The sequence below is a fragment of the Rhinoraja longicauda genome, chromosome 32, assembly GCF_053455715.1.
Source record: "Rhinoraja longicauda isolate Sanriku21f chromosome 32, sRhiLon1.1, whole genome shotgun sequence".
NCBI lineage: Eukaryota > Metazoa > Chordata > Chondrichthyes > Rajiformes > Arhynchobatidae > Rhinoraja > Rhinoraja longicauda.
Window position 1 is genome coordinate 10391366 of NC_135984.1, and position 20621 is coordinate 10411986.

At 49.2% G+C, this 20621-nt stretch overlaps 1 protein-coding gene across 5 annotated transcripts in view; it reads left to right on the top strand.

Annotated features, from left to right (window-relative positions):
- Nucleotides 1-2740: 2740 nt before the first annotated feature.
- cadm1a (cell adhesion molecule 1a) overlaps nucleotides 2741-20621 on the top strand; it is a 309364-nt gene continuing 291483 nt past the window's right edge. For 3 of the 5 annotated variants that reach the window (XM_078426892.1, XM_078426893.1, XM_078426891.1), the window contains exon 1: nucleotides 2742-2989. In XM_078426892.1, the coding sequence (XP_078283018.1) occupies nucleotides 2902-2989 (88 nt within the window). In that variant the 5' untranslated portion in view covers nucleotides 2742-2901. Of the gene's footprint in view, nucleotides 2990-20621 lie in introns of all 5 variants that reach the window. The other 2 variants (XM_078426890.1, XM_078426894.1) reach the window with 2 other exon arrangements.

The window sequence follows — 20621 nt, forward strand, 5'->3', positions numbered from 1 at the left end:
CATGTATGCACAGCACAGTGAATGTCTTGTGCACAACCACAAATGCACAGTCGTCATAGTTGGATGCCGTTTACAAATAAAAATAAAAATAAACGGTCCAAAGTCCACATGTTGGAAGTACTGGAGCTCCCTTGATCCAGGGAAGTCCCAGGTTGCTACACAGGACCTTTTCTCTTGTAACTGTAACATTACCATGCTGTAACACTATAGTCTCCACCTGCTGTACCTGTGTATGGATTGATTATACTCAGGTACAGTATGATTTGATTTGACCGGATAGCAGGAAGATAAAGTTTTTTTACTGTACCTCGGTGGACATGACAGTAATAAACCAACACTAGCCCATGCTGAAGATAAGAAAATAAACCATAAAGGCAGGGGTAAAATAGAGAGCCCGGAATCCTGGTCTACCCTTCGATGTCAAAGTTGATCTCCAGGCATTGATCAGATACTTGCCCGACCTTCAGATCAACATCAGGGCACAACCACTCTACCCGGACCTTATTCGACAAGCAAGCAACTGTTGACAGTGAAAATTCCCCATAAACTCAGAAAGTATTGGAAACACTCAGCAGGTCAGGCAGCATCTGTGGAGAAAGAAACCGGGCGAGCCTTTGATGTCAAGGACCATTCATCAGAAACCAAGCAAAACTCAATAAATCACTGAAGTTCTGATGAAGGATCGTTGACCTAAGACATGAAGTGTGTAAGAAGGAACTGCAGATGGAGTTGGAAGATAGACACAAATGCTGGAGGGTCTCAACTCGAGACGTCGCCTATTCCTTTTCTCCAGAGATGCTGCCTGACCCACTGAGTTGCACCATCATTTTGTGTCTACCTTCGACCTGAAACATGAAGTTCGTTTCTCTCTCCACATTTCCACAGTTGCTGCCTGACATGCTCGGTTCTTCCTGCACTTTCTGCTTTGATTTGAGAACAGTGCTAGCTCTCCAATCCTGAGTCTATCACTGCACAACTAGCTAGGTCACTCAGACTGTACATTGTGGTTGGACAATTCAGCTTCAGTATACTCTTCTCAATGTAGCTTGCATCTAATATTGCAATACAGCAAGTATGACTTTACTGATTGTGCGCCTCCTTGCACCTTCCACTCAGCTAACAATGAACCATAGATAGACACAGAAAGCTGGAGCGACTCAGCGGGACACTGAGTGACGTTTCGGATCCAGACCCTTCCTCAGACTGGTCAGTAACAATGAACCATTCTACATTTCCTTGATCAGCATCTGCTTTGGTCTATCCTTTTCACACCTTACCCTTCCATATCTCTAGAATCCCTTTCCATTGTCTCTCAGTCTGAAGAAGGGTTTTGACCCGAAACGTCACCCATTCCTTCTCTCCAGAGGTGCTGCCAGTCCCGCTGAGTTACCCCAGCATTTTGTGTCTTTCTTGATTATTGTAAGGGTATTGGACTATTTGCTTCGAGTGTGTAGGGCAAAACCAGTGGGCATGCACTTCACACCAGGTTCCTTGTAGAAACCTGTTGATGGATATTTTGTCCAGATATCTCCAGTAGAAACTGACCGGGAGAAGTTGCCTTCAGCATAAACAAAATATCATGGATTTGTGCAAAACACAAAGTACCGGAGAAACTCGGCGTGTCGGGCAGCATCTGTTGGGGGGTAAATGGAGAGACCCGAAACATCACCCATTCCTTCTCTCCAGAGATGCTGTCAGTTCCGCTGAGTTACTCCAACATTTTGTGTCTGTCTTCTTCAGACTTTTGGATTTGCCTCTCAAATTCCATTGAGTCCCCCCCCCCCCCCACCCCCACGGTGAACGACCAATGTTTAAAATATATATAGTCACTGTTACAAAGTTGGGAAGCTTTTATATGCACACAGCAAGATCGAAGAGGCCAGAGTCTTGTGGTGGGGGTCAGTGTCTTTAGCCAGAATGTGTCAGGGGATATCTCATCTCCAATGCAAAATCACTCAGAATAAACACCAGGGGCTGGGGTGGGACACAAAAAGCTGGAGAAACCGAGCAGCATCTCTGGAGAAAAGGAATAGGTGACGTTTTCAGGTTGAGACCCTTCTTTGGACTGGGGGAGAGGAGGGGAGAGGGGGTGTGCATTTGCTGTAACCTTGCAGTTGTAGTCTGAGGAATGGTCTCGACCCCTCTCTCATTCAAGAGAGAGCTAGATAGAGCTCTTAAGGATAGTGGAGTCAGGGGGTATGGGGAGAAGGCAGGAACGGGGTACTGATTGAGAATGATCAGCCATGATCACATTGAATGGCGGTGCTGTCTCGAAGGGCCGAATGGCCTCCTCCTGCACCTATTGTCCATTGAAAACGTCTCCCACCGCTTCCCTCCTGAGCCTTTAGTGCCTGTCCCACGGAGTTACTCCGGCTTGATGCGTCTACGTTGAGTTGTCTCCCTTGCTCCCCGTTCCCATTCAATAGACAATAGGTGCAGGAGTAGGCCATTCGGCCCTTCGAGCTAGCACCTCCCATTCAATGTGATCATGGCTGATCATTTTCAATCAGTACCCCGTCCCTGCCTTCTCCCCGTACCCCCCTGACTCCGCTATCCTTAAGAGCTCTGTCCAGCTCTTCCATTCCGTCCCGTCCCGTTCCAGTCCGTGAAAGTAGCATCTGATTAGCATCTTATTAGCATAGGATTAGCATCCGATTAGCATCTGATTAGGCGGTGGAGGTGGGGCAGCGGCGGCGGCGGCGGGCGCTAGTGAGTTGCGCTGGGCTGGGCTGGGCTGGGTTAACGCTGGGCTGGGCTAGCGTTGGGCTGGGTTAGCGCGGCTCGGAGCGGCGCGGCACGGCACGGCACGGCACACGGTCTGACTGACTGACTGACTGACTGACTGAGTGAGTGGCGGGCAGGGCAGCAGGCAGCAGGCAGCAGGCAGGTGGAATCTGCAACATGGCGATGCTGGGCGCTGCTGTGGCTGCCGGAGCTTCTTCCTACCATCTCCTCGCCCTCGCCGTCTGGGCACTCTTCATCGCTCAAGGTAAGAGGGGATCGTGGAGGGAGGGGGGTGGGAGAGAGAGTCTTACTGCGGAGTGGAGAGAGAGGGGGAGAGAGAGGGGGAGAGAGGGGGGGGAGAGAGGGGGAGAGAGAGGGGGGAGAGAGGGGGAAGAGAGAGAAAGAGAGAGGGGAGAGAAAAAGAGAGAAGAGAGAAGGGGAGAGAGAGAAAAGAGAGAGAGAGGGAGAGGGGAGAGAGGACTGAGAGAGAGGATAGAGAGAGAAGAGAATGAGGAGAGATGGAGAAGAAGTGATAGAGGGAAAGGGAGAAGGGATAGAGAGAGAGTGAAGAGAGAGGAATGGGGCATGGAGAGGAAGAGGGGATAGAGAGCAAGGGAGAAGGGGGGGGGGGAGAGAGAGAGAGAGAGAGAGAGAGAGAGAGAGAGAGAGAGAGAGAGGTGGGGGAGATAGAGAGAGAGAGAGAGAGAAGGGGAGAGAGAGTGAGTAAAGGGGGTAGGAGAGAGAGAGAGAGAGAAGGGGGTAGGAGAGAGATAGAGAGAGAGCGGGGGAGAGGGGGGGATGTGTTGGGGAGAGTGCCCGAGCCCAGCGCTGGGAAACCCCGGGCAAAGTTGCGGCGGCGCCGGCAGAGGCCACCGTGCCCGCTCTGGTCTCCCGGAGATCGGCTCCCCGCTGCCGGCTGCGAGGAGCAGACGTGCCCGGCCCGGTGGGGCAGTGGGAGGGGAGGGGGGAGAGTCGCGCTGAGCCCATCCCCGGCTGGATGCGGGAGCGGGGAAAAGTTGCGAGAGAGAGAGAGAGAGACCTTGTTATTTAATGACACTTTGATGTATTTCCCCCCCCTCCCTCTGCCGGGAGACGGGGGCCGCGCTGTTTGCCGCTGACCCTCGGCTTGCTGGGGATGGGGTGGGTGGGGGGCTCGGGTGGCGATGAATCCCCCCACCCACCACCCCCCGAGCGGGAGGGAGAGCGGCGGCAACGCCCGGGTCGGCGGTGTGTGGATCGGTGTGGCTCCTGGGGCTGTTGCTGGAGCTGTCAGAGGACCCCCCTCACCATCCCCCCCCCCTCACCACTCCCCCCCCCCCCCCCCCCCCCTCACCACTCCCCCCCTCCTCTCCTCACCCCCACTCCCCCTCCTTACCCCCCTCCCACCCTTCCCCACTCGTCCTACTGCCCTCCCTAATACCTCCCGGGGTCTGTGCCTACAATCTGTTGCTGGAGCTATCAGAGGAACCCCCCTCCTCTCCTCACCCCCCCCCCCCTCACACCCCATTCCCCACTCGTCCTGCGCCCTCCCTAATACCCCCTTCCCCCCTCATGCAGTCCCTCCATCCCCCCACCCATCCTGCTCCCCTCCCCGCATGTCCCTATCCTTCCCTCCCGCTCCCACCCACCATCTCCCCTCCATCCCTCAAACCTCTCCTCTCAATCCCCGGCCCACTCCCTCCCTCCATCCCTCACCCCTCCCTCCCTCCCTCATATTCCCTCTTACCCCTAACTCCTCACTCCCTCCCTCCCCACAAATCCCACCTCCTGCCCCTCCACGCACCCCCCCCCCCCTCCCCCCACTCACACACCCCACACACTCTGCCACCCTGCCTGCCACCCCCAAGCCATCCTCCCTCCACTACTCTGCCCTTCCCCTCGGTCTCCCCCCCCCCACCACCACCCCCCATGCCCCCCCCCCCCCATAGCCCGGCTCGCTGCGCTGCGCGACCGGTAACCGCAGCCGGGCCATGAGCGGCCTCTCCCCGGGCCGTGTCACCGCGTGTGTCAGTGTGTCCGCGGGCATCTGAGCGCTGGATGTCGGCGGTCACTGGACCCCCCCCTCCCTCCCTCCCTCCCCCGGGCTGACCCCGCACTCCGGCCCGGCCTGGGTCAGCGCCTGGCTCTGGAGGCTGATGGGCATCCTGGGATACAGGGCTGACCCCCCGCCCCGGTTAGGGTGATCTCTCCCTCCCCAACCCCACGTCCTCTGGTCCTGATGGGGAGGGTGGAGGGGGGGGTCCGGTAACACAGCGCGCCTCAGTCAGCGCCCGGCCTTTCCCCTTCAACATCATTCATTTTCCCAGTTACTCCGGGCATTGTTTGCAAGTTATTTTGTTACATGAGCTGGTTGCGTTGGGAATGGGGGGGGTTTGGTCAGGGCCCGGCCGAGGCAGCGCACTGGCAATCTCTCACTTCCCCCTCCCCCCTCCTTTCCCCCTCCCCTCCTTTCCCCCTTCCTTCCTCTCTCTCTCCCCCTTCCTTCCTCCTCCCCTCCTCTCCCCCCCTCTCCTCTCCCCCTTTCTCTCTCCCCTTCCCCCCCTCCTTCTACCCCCCTCCGCTCTCCTCCCGCGGACGCTGTGTGAACCAGAGACCAGCAGAGAGTGACGGGGAACAAAAGGCTTTATTCACTTGCCTCCCCCGACACACACACACACACACACACACACACTCTCTCTCTCTCTCTCTCTCTACCTCTGCGATAATGCAAAACACAAGCTCGCTGTGTTCTGCGGGACCTCTCGTCTCCAATGCAGTTCACATTTCCCGGGCGATGCGTTTTAATAGAGAGAGAGAAAAAAACTGCATTTTACTAACAGGTTGACGATATCTGTTACTTTCATGTCCTCTCCCACCAACCCCCTCCTTCCCTCCCTCCCCACCCATTCCCCTCCCCCCATCCCACCCCATCCCCCTCCCCACCCCCCATCCCACTCCCCTTCCCATCCCCCACCCCACCCCCTCTGCCCACGCTGTTGTTACTGGGCCATGTCGGCTGTCTTTAAGCCTTGGTGCCAGGATTGTATCGCACGTGTTATCTTTCCAGCAGAATGAGCCGTTTCAGTCGAGTTTTCTCTGCTGAATTTAATCAGATGTGTGTAGGATTGCCTTGGCTGGTTTAACGTCTGTGATCCCTTTCAGAGTATTGGAGAGTGTGGGGGGGGGGACCTGATAAACTGTTATTCTACGATTAAAAATAACCCGAGTGATGTGCATTTTGGCAGCGTCGGCTGCAGTGATTTCTTTTGTTGATTCCTGGAACATGCATGGCCATCTGATGTAAAGTTCATTGCACTGAATTACAGCGACTATAAATGCCGATATAAAACGTTGGTTTTGTGGTCTGTGACTGACTTTCTGTGGGGGTTTCCATGCCTGTGTGCGTTGGTTGTATTCACAGGGCTTGCAACTATCAGGGTTGCCACAAGTTCGTTTCCTACAACCCTCAAGATATGTTTTGACATTAACTTCATCTCTCACCTCCCGTGTTCATCTTGGAAGCGTGTCTGTGCTGTGTTGGGTGAAATATTTTTCTAAGGGTGGTGTGTGGGCTATGAGACCAGGCGCCACATGAAACAGAACTCGAAACCCACCCCATCTGGAGTTGATAACGTCTCAAACGTTTCCCATTCCCTGCGACCATTTTATTGACACGGTCCGGCGGGCTGAAATTCACTTAATTATTGTTTGCATTTTTCATTGAAAAGTTGGAGGCTATTTGCAGTCCGCTGCAGAAATTGCAAATGGGCCGATTATCACGTTGCCTTGAATCTGCTGGTTCGTGGAATTTGGAACTTTTGAAATCTCCAGGCGCAAGGAAGACGTGGACGCTGCGATTCTTTGTAGCTCCCCTCCAATGCCTTGTAATCACGGCTTGGAGCATGCCAATGTTTCTTGGAATGTAAGGTCAGACCTTCAGCGTAGGCCACGCGTCTCACTTTGAACTATTCTACTTTTTAATGGTGTGTACAATATTGATTATTTTCTTTCCTCTATCAGTCTGTCGGTACTGGTAGCTAGTCAGGTTCCACGAAGCTCCAGTGAGACTAGAGTAAACAGTGATAATGTGGTGCGTGTGTGGGTAGGGTGGGGGTATTAATGCAGATAGCTGCACTTGCTTCTAGGAATCTAAAATGTTCCTAAATTCTGAATGTCAGTGGAACGTTTTGAGGCCAGAAACCCTTTTTAAAAAATGTTTAAATCCATCCGCCGGCCTCTATTTATCTTGCTTTTGCATAATTAATCCTTAATTCAGACAGGGATTGAAAAAGCGATAAATGCAGACCATGTTCTCTCCTAGTGGAGGAAGCATTTTTGCGCATCCACTGACGATGCTGGGACAATTTAAAGTACCTTACTGCATCTAACACTTTTACAATTGACAAATTTTAATGATTATGTTAACATAAAGCCCGCTTTCCCCTTAGTTAGTTTTTTTCCTCGTCCGAAACCAAGTCTCTGCGTCCATCTCTATGTGGTGGAGTAGCCCTGTTTCCCTGCGTGTCATACATACATACATACATACATACATACATACATACATACATACATACATACATACATACATACATACATACATACATACATACATACATACATACATACATACATACATACACACACACACACACATACACACATACATACATACATACATACATACATACATACATACATACATACATACATACATACATACATACATACATACATACATACATGTGCCTTGACTCGTGTCCGTGGCCGATGCCGGTGGTGCATGAAGTGAACCCTCTCTGGCCACGGATGGACAAGTCGCTTCTCCACTCATTACAATACAATGGTTGACATGGCAGTTTGGAAGCCACTTCCCCTTGAGGTGACGCTGGGGGGAGGACACGTTAGATACAAAATGCTGGAGTTACTCAGCGGGACAGGCAGCATCTCTGGAGAGAGAGAATGGGAGACGTTTCAGGGTCCAGATCCTTATCGACCAGAAACGTCACGCATCCCTCCTCTCCAGAGGTGCTGCCTGCCCCGCTGAGTTACTCCAGCATTTTGTGTCTATCTTCGGTTTACACCGGCATCTGCAGTTCCTCCCTACATACACGTTGAGGAGGACAACATGTACTCGGCTTCCAATTCCCTGCAAAGTCAAAGATGGCAAGACAAGAGAGGGAAGAGGTCAGACCAGACTCTGGACCTGGCCGTCTTGCTCCATCTCCTGAGATGCTGCCTGACCTGCCGAGTTACTCCAGCATTTTGTGAATAAATACCTTCGATTTGTACCAGCATCTGCAGTTATCTTCTTATACACATTATATTGCCCCAGGACACGCCGTGTAATTGTGGCGTTTGATGGATCGTGGACATTAAGTGGGGCATCTACCCAGAGTCTTGGCTCCTTCTGGCGTCTCAGCCCAGGGTCGCCGTGGTGTGTCCAGCCCTGGAAGGGCATTGACAGCCCACAGGGAGTGTAAACCCGAGGTATTTTGAACAGGAGCCATAATGTTCCACGTCTTGTACTGCAGAGGTAGTCGTTTGATTTTGTTTTTTGTGTGGAAGTGAAGCTCTCTGCTCTCTCGCGTCTCCGTTTCCATTGGCGATCGCGGTGGCCGATAAAGTACTAGATGAATCATGGTGATGAGAAACGCAGTGTAAATCTGACACATGGAGACCCGCGGCACAATATAGACCTGGGGAGGGGAGGGGAGGGGAGGGGGTGTAAGCGAGGAGGGGGCTCTCTAATGAACTCTGAAGGCTCGCTGTACAAGTAAGTGGTCAGCGTTTCAGATGCCGCCTGACCCGCTGAGTTACTCCAGCATTTTCTGTTGAAGCCAGGCGTTCCCTGCACAGAGCGTTCGGCGTTGTCAGTGTGGCACCGCTGGACGGATACAAAAGCCGGCTTGTAAACGCGCAGTCATCTCATTCATCCTTCTGTGCAATCAATTCGCGGCCACAGCCTGTTGCTAACTCGGTGCATTCTTCAGACACAATCTCTCTTTAATGTGTGACAAAAAAACAAAAACCCCAGATAGAGCACTTGCATTTATTTTCTGCAATCGGAAACGAGGAGCGCCCCTCTTAATTTACCAAGCCAGGGTTAACCCTGAGACCTCACTGCAAGCTTTGGTGTACACCAGCCAGCCTGCCTTTTGATTTTGCACCACTCCCCCTGCTTGTTGTTCTGCACTGCCGGAGAGACACTCGGCTCTTACTGTCTGATCAAATCATGCTCAAAATATTCTGCCTGTTTATAACCCAGCCGGGATTTCTTCCACACTGAATATACACTGTACAGCTTTACAGAAAAAGCCAAACGTTCTGTGCATGTCCTTTGTTTGATCAACAGCAGACCAAACATTGCAGAAGCTGAGGGATTTTGGAACTGCTCGATTTTTATTTTTATTTTTATTTTTAAAAGCTGAAGTTGGTTGGTGCTGTATTGAAAGTATAAGAAAATAACTGCAGATGCTGGTACAAATCGAAGGTGTTTATTCACAAAATGCTGGAGTAACTCAGCAGGTCAGGCAGCATCTCAGGAGAGAAGGAATGGGTGACGTTTCAGGTCGAGACCCTTCTTCAGATTGATGCTGTATTGACAATCCGTTGCAGGGAATATGCCAGCAATCTCACTTTGCTGTACATGCACCACTCCCTGTATTACCAGGCTGTTCTCAACAGGATAAACAAACCCCAGCCCGGCTTTATTGGACTGCTTACTTCAATCTGAATTGAGTTGCTACAGATAAAGTGACTGAGAATACTTTAGGCCGGATTGTCCGCATAGCTCCGTCACTTCACATCAGCGTGATGGATGTTCTTGATTTTGAGACTGGTGTGTAACGCCTTATCGAGGTGGATGGCAGATGAGGCCAAAAATAGGCTGAGCGCAGTGGCATTCTCGCCTGATTAACTGCAGCCTTCCAATTAAGTTGGCATTTGATTCTGTGTCTCATCAATTCGTTTTGTTGGTCAACTATCGATATATTGATGTTGAATTAAATATGATGCACATTTTGACTAATTCTTTGCCAATTTGCTGACTAAAAGATGAGAGAATTTTTCCTGTTAAATTGTCCTTTACCACACTGCTTTGGTTTGGCCATTTCCCTTCTGCACCGAGGGGCCATGGTTTTAGGCATGCAGTATTCCACTGTGGCATTATTTGGGGGGCAGACTGATAAACGGAAGCTCTGTCTACCTGTTGCAATCGCTGCTGTTCTGTTCACTAAGAGTTTTGACCAAACTACCACTCATGATGTTCGCTATAATCTAACAGGGAATGAAAGGTACTGTCATTAGCCAGTCAAGCATCTGACTCCAGACCCTAGCTCTGTGTCGGCTGGTCTCCAAAATGTATTGGTATTGGGTTATTCCCCGCCATGTCTACCGAGATGTAGTAACAAAAGTCTTGTGTGCTAGCCAATCAAATTATACAATCATACCGTACACAAATATGACAGGTAGAGTAAAAGAGAAAAATAACTGCAGAATATAATGTTGCAGCTTTATAGTGTAACAGTAGCGGAGAAAAAAAAGCAAGAAGGGCAAATGAAGTAGGTTGGAAGATCGGGTCCACATCCTATCATACGGGAAGACCTGTCAGTAGTCCTGGATGGCCAATAGGTCCCAACCGCAACTGTGTTTGGGGACAATTAGTTGCTCATTTTGTTGGCTTTGCTGGAGTCTCGCACGATGCAGTGAATTATCCTCAGTAAAGCACGTGTGGGTTTCTCCGGGCCCTTCAGTCCGATTGGAGTATGGGGGAGAAAGCTTGAAAAGAGAGGTGGTGGGGCGGGACAAAGCCTGGCAAGTGATAGGTGGGTAACAGGGTGAAAAAAACAGAAGAGCACCAGGAATCACCACGGTCGGAGCAGAGAGGCAAACTTATTCACAAAGCAGGCATACCTTGAGGAGATTGATACTGCCCTCCTGCTCTTTGCCCATGTTCTAACTCAGCCTCCATCTGTCACTTGGTCAGCCAGCATCTCTGGAGAAAAGGAATTGGTGACTTTTTGGGACTAGGCCTTTCTTCAGCAATTACTCCAGCATTTGTCTCTATCTCCAGCATCTGCAGTTCCTTCCTCCACCTGTCACTTGCCAGGCTTAGCTCTACCCCACCTCTTCCTTTTCCAACTTCTTCTTCCTCTTCCGTGTCCATCATCCATGTTTCAAATGTTACATCACTGTCATCGTCCGTCTTACTCCCCGATACTCCCAACCAGTCTGAAGAAGGGCCTTAATTTGAAACATCACCTGTGCATTGCCCTCCACAGATCCTGCCTGACCCGCTGAGTTCTTCCAGCGTTTTGCTTTTAACAATAATGAGTGAGAGGCCCTTATTAGCCAAGACAGCAGGGGGACTCTCGTTATGGCAATGTTATCATAGAATGTTGAGCACAGATTTCAGAGATGAACTCTGATTTCAGTTTGGGGACTTGATGCAAGAGAGTACAAGTCATTACTTATATTGAAACTTATATTTAACCTCCCATCAAATGTCAGCAATGAGTTTTGGTATATTTGGGAATGTGTACCAATGACATGCCATTAGGCTACAAATTTAAAATCAATCAGAACTTTTATCTATATTTGATAATATCATAACTTTTTTTGCTTAAATTGGTTGTTACATTAATAAGCTGTGACTAATGTGATTTTAAGTAATGAAGTGGTTTATTACTTTCTTTTATTCTCCATTCACTCAAGCGCAGAACGTATAAGTGGAATTTTATTTTTGAAATCATTGAGTTTTGCGTGGTATGTCTTAACTTTTTGGGTGCTTGGAAATCTTGCTCCCTGGATGATTAGAATAATTCCCTGGGGAATTAGTTTGCCGGCTTGCATTCTGTAGCACGTGACGTATTCTTCAAACGAGTCTAGAGTATTTATCCTATGTACCGGCAATGGGACAATGAAACTCTGCCTTGCTGCAGCTTAACACGTCCGCAAAAGCAATAACATGCCGATAGATATACAACGATCAGTAATACTAGATCTGAATACTGGGCCTGAAGAAGGGTCTTGACCCGAAACGTCACCCATTCCTTCCCTACTGAGATGCTGCCTGACCCGCTGAGTTACTCCAGCAGTTTGTGATACCTTTGAGTGACACTAGATCAATAATCAGTAATACTAGGTAACATTGTTAGGGGAATTCCAAAGCACTTCACTGTCAATAAGGTGAAAGTGATGTTATTAAAAAAAATTCACTTAGCAAGCTCCCACTGGACAATACGGAAACAAGGCCTTCGGGCCTCCTTGTCCGTGCCGACCGAATATTGGCATGCTGGGTTTCTCCCATTTACCTGCATTGGGGCCATATCTCTAAACCTTTCCTCTCTGTGACTATCCATGCATCTGTCAACATGATGAAAAGGAGCATTTAATCTATTGGGCTATGTCATACGAATGGTAAATATTAGCTGGTTAACATCCCTGCACTTTAAGGCCTGTTGTTCTTCTGAGAGAACGGCCAACAAACCATGTTTGGTAGCTCTCCGCTATAACACAGCACCTCTGGTTGTGCAGTACTCCCAGTGTGAAACATCGGCTTGGATTTTAGTGCTAGCCTGGGACTCAGAATTTACTGAATTGAATATGGTAAAATATGGTAAAGGCACGTTCTTTTACCCAGGGTAGGGGATTCAAGAACTAGAGGACATAGGTTCTATCGTATCAGATAGAATGTGCCCCCTACAGCCTACTTGAAGGCGCTGGAGGCCTTTTCCCGGTTCACCCTCCTACCGGCCCAGCGTGACGTCTGGCAGCGTGATGCTTTGATTTAGTTTTGTTTCAGACCAACCGCAAGGGTTCAGCTGCTGACTAACAATCTGTCGAATCTTAAGAGGAGATTTCCGATCAAAAAACGTTGCATGTTGACACGGAACCCAATCATTAACTGATTGCACCTGTCTAGACACGTTCTTACAAGGAAACCGCATCACATGCTGCAGATGTAGAACAGCCAAACATTCCCACAGCAATAAAAACAAAACAAAATGCAGGAAATACTCAGCAGGCTAGACAGCCTCTGGAGAGAGGAACTAGTTCATGGCACAGGCAGCACATTTTCTGAGCACACCCAACATTTGCAATCTTCTACTTTTACCTGCCCTTTACTTTCCATTCTACACCAGTGGGTTTGAGATTGAGTGCAAACGTTTCGATGCAGTTTTATCCCAGTCTGAAGAAGGATCTGGACCGAAACCGCCTGTCCATGTTGCCCGACCCGCTGAGTTACTCCAGCACTCTGTGAAACGTCACCTATCCATGTTCTCCAGAGATGCTGCCTGACCCGCTGAGTTACTCCAGCACTCTGTGAAACGTCACCTATCCATGTTCTCCAGAGATGCTGCCCCACCCGCTGAGTTACTCCAGCACTCTGTGAAACGTCACCTATCCATGTTCTCCAGAGATGCTGCCTGACCCGCTGAGTTACTCCAGCACTCTGTGAAACGTCACCTATCCATGTTCTCCAGAGATGCTGCCCGACCCGCTGAGTTACTCCAGCACTCTGTGAAACGTCACCTATCCATGTTCTCCAGAGATGCTGCCCCACCCGCTGAGTTACTCCATCACTTTGCGTCCTTTTGTGTATTAACTAGCATCTACATTTTCCTGTTTCGACAATGTTTTAAAATTGCCTGGATCTTGTTGCTCTTAACTGAAGACGCTGTTACATTCCAATTTACACTTTTGGTTATGATTTCCAGATTTATTATTCTCATCTGGTTTATTCTCCCTCTGCTGTTTGGAACTTTCTTTATGGGCTCCAAAAGCTCGACTGGAACAGCCACACAAATCCCACGCTCAAGACAAGATCAGGACTTGGGATGTCGTCAAGAGTCAAGTGATTTATCGGTGTATGCCTCGGGCAGAACAATGAAGTCCTTACTTGTGCTCAGTGACTCACCTGGTCATGGTCCAAAACCATTGCACCATCTACAAGGCATGGGTGTGGAGAATGGAGCACACTCTACCTGCCTGGCGACAAGTATCTTCTGGATCATTCAGCACACAGCAGTGTACCTTAATCAACCTCCCTAAACGTTCACCCCCTCTATTTCCAGTCCAATGCGCTCCATCTATAAAATGAGATGCAGTTGCTTGCTTAGGCTAGTCAACATCTCCAAAGCCCTTGGCATCAAGATGGGCAGGGCAGCGGGCACAGGGGAACACCACCACCACCACCAGCAGTTCCCCTCCGAGCTCTCGCCACCCTGAGTCAGAAATGTGTCATCACTGGGTGGAAATCCTTTAGCTCCTTTCTCTACAGCACTGTGGGAGCACTGCTACCAGAGCAAATGCAATGATTCGAGCAAGCAGTTAGCAGCTTAGGGCAACACGGTGGCACAGCACAAGAGTTGCCGCCTTATAGCACTTGCAGCGCCGGAGACCCAGGTTCGATCCTGACTGCAGGTGCCGTCTGTACGGAGTTTGCACGTTCGCCCCGTGACCGCGTGGGTTTTCTCCGAGATCTTCGGTTCCCCCCCACACTAGGTTGCTTGGCTTGGAATAACTAAATTGTCCCTAGTGTGTGTGTGTAGGATGGTGTTAATGTGCAGGGATCGCTGGTTGGTGCAGACCCGGTGGGCCGAAGGGCCTGTTTCCACGCTAAACTAATCTCTAATCCTCAACTTTGCGATGAATTTCACTGATTATTAAGTTATTGTATTGTATATTTAGTTGTTTTATTGCATTAATGGGCCTGCTAAGCTGCAGCAAACAAAAAACTTTGAGTCATACAGCATAGAAATAGGCCTTTCAGCCCAGCTTGCATATGCCAACCATGTTCCACCTGCCTGCACATTCACCATCTCCCTCTAAACCTTTCCCATCCATGTACCTGTGCAAGTGTTTCTTTAAATGTTGTTATTGTATCTGCCTCAACTACCTCCTCTGGCAGCTCGTTCCACACACCCACTCTGTGTGTAAAAAGTTGCCCCTCGGGTTCCTGTTAAATCTCCTGAGATTTCATGATGCTGTTGCTAGTACATTTGACCATCAAATACTTGACTCTGCACTTATGAGATGTAAAGGGTGAACAATGAATGCTGGCCTTTCTGGGACCTGGGTGACAACAGCTTTAATAAAGGACCACCCCTCCCCCACCAGAGAAACAGTCCACATTTCTTTATTAAAAAAATATTATTTACCAAAAAATAATTTAAATCAATTAGTTACAAGAATAATATTTACAATACAAAACAATACCCATTACCATAGCACAAAGTAAAACAAATATTCTTAAATATCAATAGACTGAAAATTAAACAACTCTATCACAATCCTTGTCAAGGATGGATTCCACACCCCGCCGTGCCCAGTGGTCCCGGAAATCCGCCAGGGCGCCACCGTATTTCCTCTTGGGCTCTTCAGCTGCCGTGGAGTCGAACAGCGTGGAAACAGACCCTTCGGTCCAACTTACCCAGGCCGACCAACATGCCCCATCTGCACTAGTCTCACCTACCTGTGTTTGGCCCATATCCCTCTCAACCTGTCCCAAGCACATTGTACATGCCTAAATGTTTCCTAAACGTTGCAATGGTACCTACCCCCAACTACCTCGTTCCATACGTGCTTTGTAAATGGGAGGCTGCCCCCGCGCCAACACTGCACATCTGGACCACTACCTGCAGCTGGATCGATCACCCACTCCACACACCTGGGCTGTGCTCCGATTACTCCCAGCTGCCACCTTTCAACCGTCAAAGCAATAAATAAGTTTTGTTTTAAAATCTGTGGAAAATTAATTACAGCTCCGTAATAACTTGCAGATTAAATTGTAGCTGTTGAGGTGGAAATTCTTTTTGCAGCTTTTTATTGCCCATTCACTTGGCTGAGAGTGAATAGAAAATTCAAAATCCTAATTGGAAGAATTATTGCAAACTTGTTTCAAGTAAAATTTAATCAAGTAAGCAATGTAACCCAGTGTGCTAATCGTGCAACTCCAAAAGCGTTATTAACCCAGAGTCCTGATCGTGCGGTACTAGCGATGGCCTTCTTCGCTTTTGCTGCATCCGATTCTCTCCCGCAGGTTGTGCTTTGTTCTGGTGCTTGTGTAAGAAGGTGTTGTTTAGTTTGTACTCTCTATTTGTTTTCTGGATTTCGTTTTTCCGGTGAGTTAAGGCTGATCCCCCTCCCACCCACCTCCCCCTCTGAGTGCATGACGCTGGGACAGCTGCTACCTCACAGTGCCAGAGTCCCGGGTTCGGTCCCGACCTTCCGTGCTGTCTAAGTTGAGTTTGTACGTTCTCCCTGCAACCGTGTGGGATTCCTCTGGGTGCTCCGGTTTCCTGCCACATCCTAAAGACATGCGGGTTTGTTGGTTAATTCCTCCCCCCCCCTCCCCATAAATTGTCCCTAGTGTGCAGGGGATGGATGAGATTGTAGGACAACATAGAGCTAGTATGAACGGGTGATCATTGGTCAGTCTGGACTCGGTGGGTGGAAGGGCCTGTTTCCATGCTGTATCTCTAAACGAAACTGAACATAACATGCTACATGAAAGCGCGGGGCAGGTCCACAACCTGGCTTGTTTCAAACCTAACACGAACGGTTCACATAAAAGGCTGATTAAACAACATGACCCCATCTTGGTTGCGTGGAATGTTAAACATGAGCGGAGTCTTTTGTTTTCCTACCTGTCAAAGCAATGCCCATGTAATTTGATTTCAAAATATGAAGAAAAAAAACTAATTCCTGTGAATTGCTGCAGTGTTTAATTAAAAGATAACACACGGCAGCTGGGCTGTGAATTGTCAGTCGACCAGACATGTGACAACTGCAAAAACACAAAGTGCCTAGCTCCTGAGATTAACGTCGGTTTAAAGCTTGGATCGGCTTTTGGTTGACACAAAATGCTGGAGCAACTCAGCGGGACAGGCAGCATCTCTGGAGAGAAGGAATGGGGGGAAGGTTCGGGTCGAGATCCTTCTTCAGGCTGATCGATTGTCGGTATTCCCCTCAACATTCCAGCGACTGTTCCAAGTTGGGCCTTGTGGAAATGTGATCTGTGGACTTCCAAGTGTGTCTTGTATCAGCCTGTCAGCAGCATCGTGTGAAGGATGTTTGTGCTATCTCTGTATTTGGCCCCAGGGCCACACTACACTGACAGGGTGGGGCGGAGGGTGTGGGCACTCGATCATTTGTTCACTGCCTGGGCCAGAGGATACAAGCTTTTAAAACGGGCGTTTCTGTCAGGGCACTTCACAGCTCGGTTTGATTTTTTTTTAGATTTAGAGATACAGCGCGGAAACAGACCCTTCGGCCCACCGAGTCCGCGCCTCCCAGCGATCCCCGCACACTAACACTATCCTACACCCACTAGGGACAATTTTAACATTTACCCAGTCAATTAACCTGCATACCTGTACGTCTTTGAAGTGTGGGAGGAAACCGAAGATCTCGGAGGTCCACGCAGGTCACGGGGAGAACGTACAAACACCGTACAGACGGCGCCCGTAGTCAGGATCGAACCTGAGTCTCCGGCGCTGCATTCGCTGTAAGGCAGCAACTCTACCGCTGCGCCACCGTGCCGCTCGTTTGTGAGCAGCTCTGCCCAAGACCGTGAGAAATTGCGCAGATGCGCGGATGTAGTCCAGTGCACCGCACAGACCAGACGTTCCACCATTGCCTCCACCTACACTTCACGCTGCCTCAGAAAGACAGCACACACAATAAAAAAAACTGTTCCCACCCGGGTCATTCCTCCTTCAGCAGCACAATAGATATGTAAACATAGAAATCTGTAAAACCCATATACACACATGTGCATATACACATATAGATGTGTGTGTATGGATGTATAGATGTGTGTGTATATAAACAAATAAATAGTAATGCACAGTCAAAAACATTGCCCCCCAAGTCTATATAGTTTAGACCGGAGACAGACACAAAAAGCTGGAGAAACTCAGCGGGACAGGCAGCATCTCTGGAAAGAAGGAATGGTTGACGTTTCGAGTCGAGGCCCTTTAGGTTGTAGTGTTTAATAGCCAAATAACTGTTGGGGAGAATCTGCTCCTGAACCTGGGTTCTTACCTGCAGCAGCACAACAATATGTAAGCATCATACTCTCTGAACACTGCAATAAACAAGCATAAAGTTCAGTACAAAAAAAACAATGAACAACACAGTCTTTGGCACTGAATTGTGGGCCTATTCTTTGTGCTGTCTGTTCCATGTTTGTTCAATGTTTGCTCGCCTGTCCCGAGGAGCTGTGCTAGCCCTATGTTGGGATGGACGAGGGTTTTTAGCTGGGCTGGGAAGGCAGGCACAGGTTACTGATTGTAGATGATCAGCCATGATCGCAATGAATGGCGATGCTGGCTCGAAGGGCCGAATGGCCCCGCACCTATGTTTCTATGTTTATTGGTGGGAGATATGAAGTTTGACTGGGTAATTTTTTTTTTTTGCACAAATAATCCATAGGTTCATGTTGGCAGTGGTTGGTTTGGGCTTTACACTGAACCAGCCCTGTTACTGAATAAAACAAAGTGCTGGAGGAACTCAGTGGGTCAGGCAGCATCAGTAGGGGGAATGGGCAGATGGTGTTTTGTGTCGGGACCCTTCTTCAAACAGAAGCGCTTTTGTGCTTTGCTCACGATTCCAGCATCCGCAGTTTTTCTTGGCCCCTTGAAGTGAATAAACCCGGGTAGTGAACGGAATGGGTGACTGTGAAAGACAGAGAGGAGTAGGGTCGCCAAACTGTCCCGTATTAGCCGGGACATCCCGTATTTCGGGCTAAATTAGTTTGTCCCGTGCGGGACCGCCCTTGTCCCGTATGAGTAGGGTTGCCCCCAACTTCCCCACTCCCAAAGAAGGGACAAAGGGTGACGTCACCGCCCCGCGCCCCACGTGACCTCACCCAGCCAGCGGCCACGCGCTCCCGCTCCACCAATGGCAGCCGCCATTGGTGGAGCGGGAGCGCGTGGCCGCTGGCTGGGTGAGGTCACGCGGGGCAGCGACGTCACATTGCCCCGTATTTGGGAGTGGGGAAGTCGGCCACCCTAAGCGGAGGGGTTAGTTGTGGGACAGGCATTGCCAAGAACCATTTCGGGATGTGCGTGGAAAAGCGGAAGAGATGGTCATTTACATTGCTTCGTCTGCCTGTGACCCACAGTGATCTGTGTGCACTAAGGAATGTGAAACTGTTGCTTTGTCTACCCCCCCCCACCCCCTCGGGTCCTCTGGGCTGAATGGTGATTAACAAATAACAAATGGTCCTGGTCGATTTCGGCGTAACATTCCCCACTTATTTGCATCAAATTACTTGGAGATTTCAGGTGATTATTTCTTGATTCCGTGCATTGATAATGTAGCGAGCTGTTTTTGAAGTCTCTAATGTAATCTGATTATTGATAAATTCAGGGCTTGACCAAGCTTGCGCTTGGTTTAGCCTTGCCAGGTTTGACTGTTACCAAATGCAAGTAGGGATAGTGTTTGGATTTGGGAGGATTATTTCAAAAGCCTATTGAAGTGTGAGTGCTTATCCTCTTATTTATGTAAAACACCAACATTGGTCTGAAAAACATTGGTCTGAAAAGCATCTAATGCAGCATTAGACTTTAATTAATGTTTAGTTTAGAGATGCAGTGCAGAAACGGGCACTTCAGCCCACAGAGTCCAGCGATCCCTGCACACTAACACAATCCTACACCCACCAGGGACAGTTTACAATTTTACCAAGCCAATTAGCCTACAAACCTGTACGTCTTTGGATTGTGGGAGGAAACCGGAGCACCCGGAGAAAACCCACTCAGTATTCTGGATCGAACCCGTGTCTCTGGCGCTGTGAGGCGGCAACTCTACCGCTGTGCCACCATGCCTGCCCTATCTGCAGGTGACCCAGCTTAACCAGGTGTGTCACCTGGGTCAGGTAAGGTGTAGGTGTGCTGTGGCTGCCCCAGGTTTAATCCTCCTGAGTCCCTAAACTTGGCACAAGGGTCCAGTCGGCAGAGGAAATCCCTGCTGGCCAAAAATATCCCGAATTATAGTAATTATTGGGTTGTGTTTGATTTCCCTCTGTCCCCTCTCTCCCTGCCCCGTGTCTCCTCAGTTGTAAGTTGAATCGTGTTGTTTGAGGGAAGTGAATTCTTACAGTGAATTATTCTAATCCTTTCTTTATTGAAGACTTTATGAGCTGTCCTTCCAGTAATATTTATCGAACTGCGTTCCCCTCGTCTCACATTCAACGTTCTAGACTCCCATGATTGATACGGGCAAGAAAAGGCAAACTGAAACCCTTTCACTAAGAAATGTAATTCCACTACCCTGTTTTGCAATGAGGCACGGGTCAGTGGAAAGTTTTGGGCTTTGTTTCAGTTAGGTTTCAGGAGAAAAATGTGACCTCCAGGTACAAGGGCAGTTTATCCCCAGTGACCATCAGGCTCTTGAACACCGTGGTGCAGCGGTAGAGTTGCTGCCTTACAGCGCCAAGGACCCAGATTCGATCGACCCTGACTACAGCTGCCATCTGTACGGAGTTTGTATGTTCTCCCTGTGACCGCGTGGGTTTTCTCCGGGTGCTCCGGTTTCCTCCCACAATTCCAAAGACGTGCAAGTTGGTAGGTTAATCGGCCTCTGTAAATTATCCCTGGTGTGTGGGATAGAACTAGTGTATGGCTGATCGCTGGTCAGCACAGACTCGGTGGGCCGAAGGGCCTGCTTCCACGATGTATCTGTAAAACACCTACCTCAGCAACTATGATCTTCTACAGATGTGTCTTTGGTTGCATTACAGACTCTGGTTTTGCACTGCTATGGTTAGCTAATATTGATTATCTATTGTATATCTGATTATTGTATATATTTATCTGTTATTACATTAACGTGCCTATAAAGGAGTTCCTGCAGAGAAAGAAGGGGGGGGGGGGAGAACGAAGGGGAGACCCGGACAGAGGGGGGGGGGT